Genomic DNA, 4,650 nt, shown 5'->3' with positions numbered 1-4,650 from the left:
CAAACAACTAAATGATTATTACAAAAGAATAAAAAATGCAACAAAATAACTTAAGGATGATTACAACAGAATAACTATTCCATTTCTAAAACTATTCCTGCATTCCAAACATGGCTAAATGTCTGAAGGGTTGAATGATCTGTACAATGACATGATCTAGGATAACTTGGAGTCCAAGAATCACAACCCCACCCTTCTCTCTACCTCCAATTATTGTTGTTTGTTTACATCCATCAATGGGATATATATCTATATATATATATATATATATTGAACCCTATAACTTGAACCCTTTACTATCCGCATATAAAAGTTTTAGTCTTCAATAGTCTTTAAAGTTTGTACGGTTGCAGCTTATTAGAATTATGGTTAAATGATAAAATTTACATTTTCTTAATAACTTAAGTTTTTGGACAATCATTATTATTATTATTATTATTATTTATCTTCTCCAAAAAAAAAAAAAAAAAAAACCATAACAATCAGTATTTTATCACATGTTTATTATTATTATTATTTATCTTCTCCAAAAAAAAAAAAAAAAAAAACCATAACAATCAGTATTTTATCACATGTGCCTCAAGCAACTCCTCAAAAAAATTAATATTCACCATGTACTGACTTGGATTGAATGCACATGTGATAAATCCTTTAACACACGCCCTTTGATCTTCATTTTGCATATGTATTAATCTTCACCCTGTATCCTGAGCACTACATTCTGCATTCTGTACATCTGTTTGATCTTCACTGTGCTCTGCATTGTCTTCAATGCACTCTGCAGACGTGTGATTTGGTTCCCTTAACACAACAGTTAGTGAAAATTAGTCAGAAAAGATTCATACGTTTCAGGTTGCTTTGCTTTGTTCTCATCCCCATTTTGCTGTCTTATGTCTTTTTAATCCTATCAAGAACTAGTATTCATATATTTCGGCACCTTGTGAAAATGTGAGGAAAAAAGAAAGGTGCCAGCATATTAAACAATTACAATTCCAAAATTCAGGAAGTTGAAAAAGAAATCAAAAATAAAAGAAGCATGATCCATTTTTCTTACAATGATCTATTGCTGCTGAAATTAAAAATCACTGCAAATTTTGGTGCTTTATAGTCACTTTTTTTAAATTTTAAATTTTGTATGTTTTTTTGTTCCAAGTTCATTAATTTTATTAAGAAATAAATAATCAAGCCAATAATAACAATGACAATAGTGGTAAATGTAACAATGACATAAAAATTTTAAGAAGATTTTGCTGAAAAGAATAGAATTACCATTGTTGGATTTTTCTTATCACAAAAGAGATGGTACAATCTGCACAGGTTGACTATGTGCCCGTTTGGTTGGACTTTTAGAGCCCACTTTTACATGTTATGCGCATTTTGCAAATGCTGAGACTGTTTTTTGCGTTTGGCTCAGCCCAAAACGCAACTTTTTGAAAAAAGTTGCGTTTTGGGCCAAGGCAAAAAACAGCCTATCAACGCGCAACAAATATGGAGCTCAGAGGTCCATAACAAGCAAACGCGCATTTACATATATCCGTTGGAGAGTAGAATTACGAAATTGCCCTTGACTAAAGGGCAAAGGGCAAGGGGTCTTTAGAGGAATCACGCACGGTGCCCTCATTTCTTCCTCTCATCTCATCTCATCTCTGTGCGCAGCTCCCTCACCCAGCAGAAGTCTCCTCTCAGCTCTGCTCTGCCGTGCGTAAGTACCCGTTTCTCTCTTTTATTTTGTCTTGAAAATCTTCTTCATCTTTCGTCTTCTTCAGCGGGCCTTCCTCTGCAATTTTTTTTTTTTTTTTTTTTTTTGTCTAATCTGATCTGAGGAATATGTCTTGAAGGTCGAGTTTTGATAAACAAAACACCAACCAAGGCCGATCTGCTACCAAAAACCGCCAGGTACAACACTGATCTGAATTTTTTTTTTTTTTTTGTTACCTATCAAAAAAAAAATTCAGATATTGCATGCTTTGTTCTTGCTAAAGATCATTTGTTCTCTTGCCGGGAACTGAAAAAAATTTGTGGATGCTCTGTTTAAGTTCTCTCCCCTGCAAAATTTGTGGATGATCTATTTTTTTTTTTTTTATTTTAATTTTGTGGATGCTCTGTGTCCTCTCCCTGCAAAATTTGTGGATGATCTATTTGTTTTTTTTTTTTTTTTGGGTAGAAAGTAGCGAATTACATCAAATTAAATTGTAGTTTTTGGTAACTCTTATAGAGGCGATAGTTTGCGTAGCATATAGAGCAAAAAATTTTCATAAACTAGGGCCTTTTCAGTTATTCTTGTTTGTGATAAGGTACAAAGAAATGTACTATTTTTACAGAGGATCAATTTTCCAACCGTCCAAGATAATGAGGCGTCCAGTCATAATTCATGGTTCCTAGAATTTGGTGTGTTGCGAATGTATGGTTATCAGTCAATACAATTCTCTCAAGCTTCCAGGAATGTATACGGTGTCTTGTAGGGTTCTTTCTTTACCTCTCTCTAATTGAGAGTGGGGGTTGAAAGAAAAGCTTGAAAACTTATGCATCTATGAAAATTTAAGAGTTTGAAGTGCTGCTGGTTCTGCAGAGAGCGAACCTCATGACAGGGAAAGAAAGAAAAGAAAAGAGTGAACCAAAATGGATGCTCTGTGTCCTAGAAATACAAAAATTTTCAGTGCTACATGCTTTGTAATTTTTTTTCTTTTGTGGATGCTCTGTAACAGTGATGATGATAGTGCTACACATGCTTAGGGAAAAATGCTTTGTAACAGTGCTTTGGGTAATTTTCTTTTGTGGATGCTTTGTAAATGCTTTGTAATTTTAGGGAAAAATTCTTTGTAATCTGTAAAATGCTTTGTAAAATGCTTTTCTGTTGGCTGTAAAATTATTTGTAAAATGCTTTTCTGTTGGCTGTAAAATGCTTTGTAATCTCTCGTGCAATGCTTAGGGAAAATTTTAGTGACACTGATTTTGCCCCCAAATTTCACACACNTTCCATCTTCAAAAAATTTAGCTCATATACTTCATGATTATTTCCAATTGCATTAATCAACCCCGTAACCACAGTCCACCTTTCAAATTTGGAATGGATTTAACTTCCAATGGGGTCACATATGGACAAGAGTTTAGATTTACCACTCCTATTCCAGCACCAGTTGTTATTGCATACAATTTTCGCTTGTACACGGTTAAATCAACAAATATCCAGTGATCATTGCAATCACAACGAGTCCAATCGGCATATGTGGATCTACAAAACTGTAGATATGAGCCATATCTGAGATAGGCTATGATTACGAACTTTGACAAAGGTGTCTCTAAAGAAGCAAGGATGACACGATTATGCTCTAGAGAAGGGCAAAGGACACGGAGTTCATGTCTTGTAAAAGGATTTATAAGCCAAATTTGAGAATTTACCGCATCTATCTGGTCTTTTACCACCAAGTACCCATATGAGATCCTATAACAGACTTTGCCAACAAGGTTAGGGAGTTTAGCCTTGTACTTCCTTCCATCAAAGATGTTAAAGAAGTAGCAAGCTCTCTTAGAACGATTTGGCATAAACATAACAAGTGGAGGTTGGGATGCCATAAACTCTTGCCTGTTTGCCACAGCATACAACCTCCATGCTCTGCAGACACAGCCAAACATGAGATAGGCTATAGGACCTAGCAACTTGGTGATCATGTAAAGCAAAGCGTCAGGCAGCTCCGACCATGGCCTCCGATTACTATTGTCAACCATCTTTTTCTTCTTACTTCTAAGCCCCTTAAGATTTATGTCACTGTCCCCTTGCAATACCATGGCTAACTTTGCAAAAAAGGGGAAATAAAAATTAATGTCCACATATGACACTAAATAAACATCTTTTATAAAATTGTTAATTGAGCTGCAATTTTTTTTTTTCATTCCTCTATATATTTTTCCAGATTATAATAAAAAATTTAAGAGGAAAATCTTAAACTTAAAAAAAATTATAAAAAAAAAAAAATCAGTCTCTTTGTAAAAAGTCTTTAATTTGGTCCTTAAGTTTTTCTAAATTTTCATTTTGATCCCTACTGTCATCTTATTAAAATTGCTAACATAATTGATAAATTGCTCATCTTATTAAAATTGCTAACATAATTGATAAATTGCTCACTTAATACACAAGTGACTAATAAAAAATATTTAATTGATTATTATAAAAGCCAAGTCTACATCTCAGTAAATAAAATAATAATGTCAAAATAAAAATAAAAATCTGAAAAAATGAATGGAAAATGCCAGGATTTCAACTTATTGCACAACTTACCAAGTGGCAAGCTGTAAGCAATAGAAGAAAAATAGTGAATCCATAACTCCACCATTCACAACTCGCCATGCGGCGAGTACTGTGGTAAAAGTTATTCAATAATTTATGGTCCCAGCATTGCTTAAAATGAATTTTAAAAAAAGGTTCCCATCTTTTCTTGCACTTTCTTCATTTCTTGGCAACCAAACATAGCAGGTGCAGCCTAGGAAGCACAGGGTATGGGTATAGGCACGAGTACAACATGGTGATACAAGCAATTTTTGAAAAATTTTAACATAAAATAGTGTATGACACGGGTACTAAATGAAGTGTCAGTACTTCCTAGTATGTAGTTCATATCAATGCATCCTAAAACAAAAGGCTAGAAACCTCAT

The 4,650-nt window shown here is 33.9% G+C and overlaps 1 protein-coding gene across 1 annotated transcript; it reads right to left on the bottom strand.

The window, feature by feature from the left end:
* Positions 1–3,030: 3,030 nt before the first annotated feature.
* On the bottom strand, positions 3,031–3,786 carry LOC136071319 (uncharacterized). Its single transcript, XM_065782437.1, has one exon. It carries the CDS (start codon positions 3,784–3,786, stop codon positions 3,031–3,033), a length of 756 nt encoding a protein of 251 aa, XP_065638509.1.
* Between the last annotated feature and the right edge of the window lie 864 nt (positions 3,787–4,650).

This window comes from Quercus suber, unplaced genomic scaffold, assembly GCF_002906115.3.
Source record: "Quercus suber isolate HL8 unplaced genomic scaffold, Cork oak 2.0 scaffold_302, whole genome shotgun sequence".
Classification (NCBI taxonomy): Eukaryota; Viridiplantae; Streptophyta; class Magnoliopsida; order Fagales; family Fagaceae; genus Quercus; species Quercus suber.
This window is presented reverse-complemented; position numbering and strand designations above follow the sequence as displayed.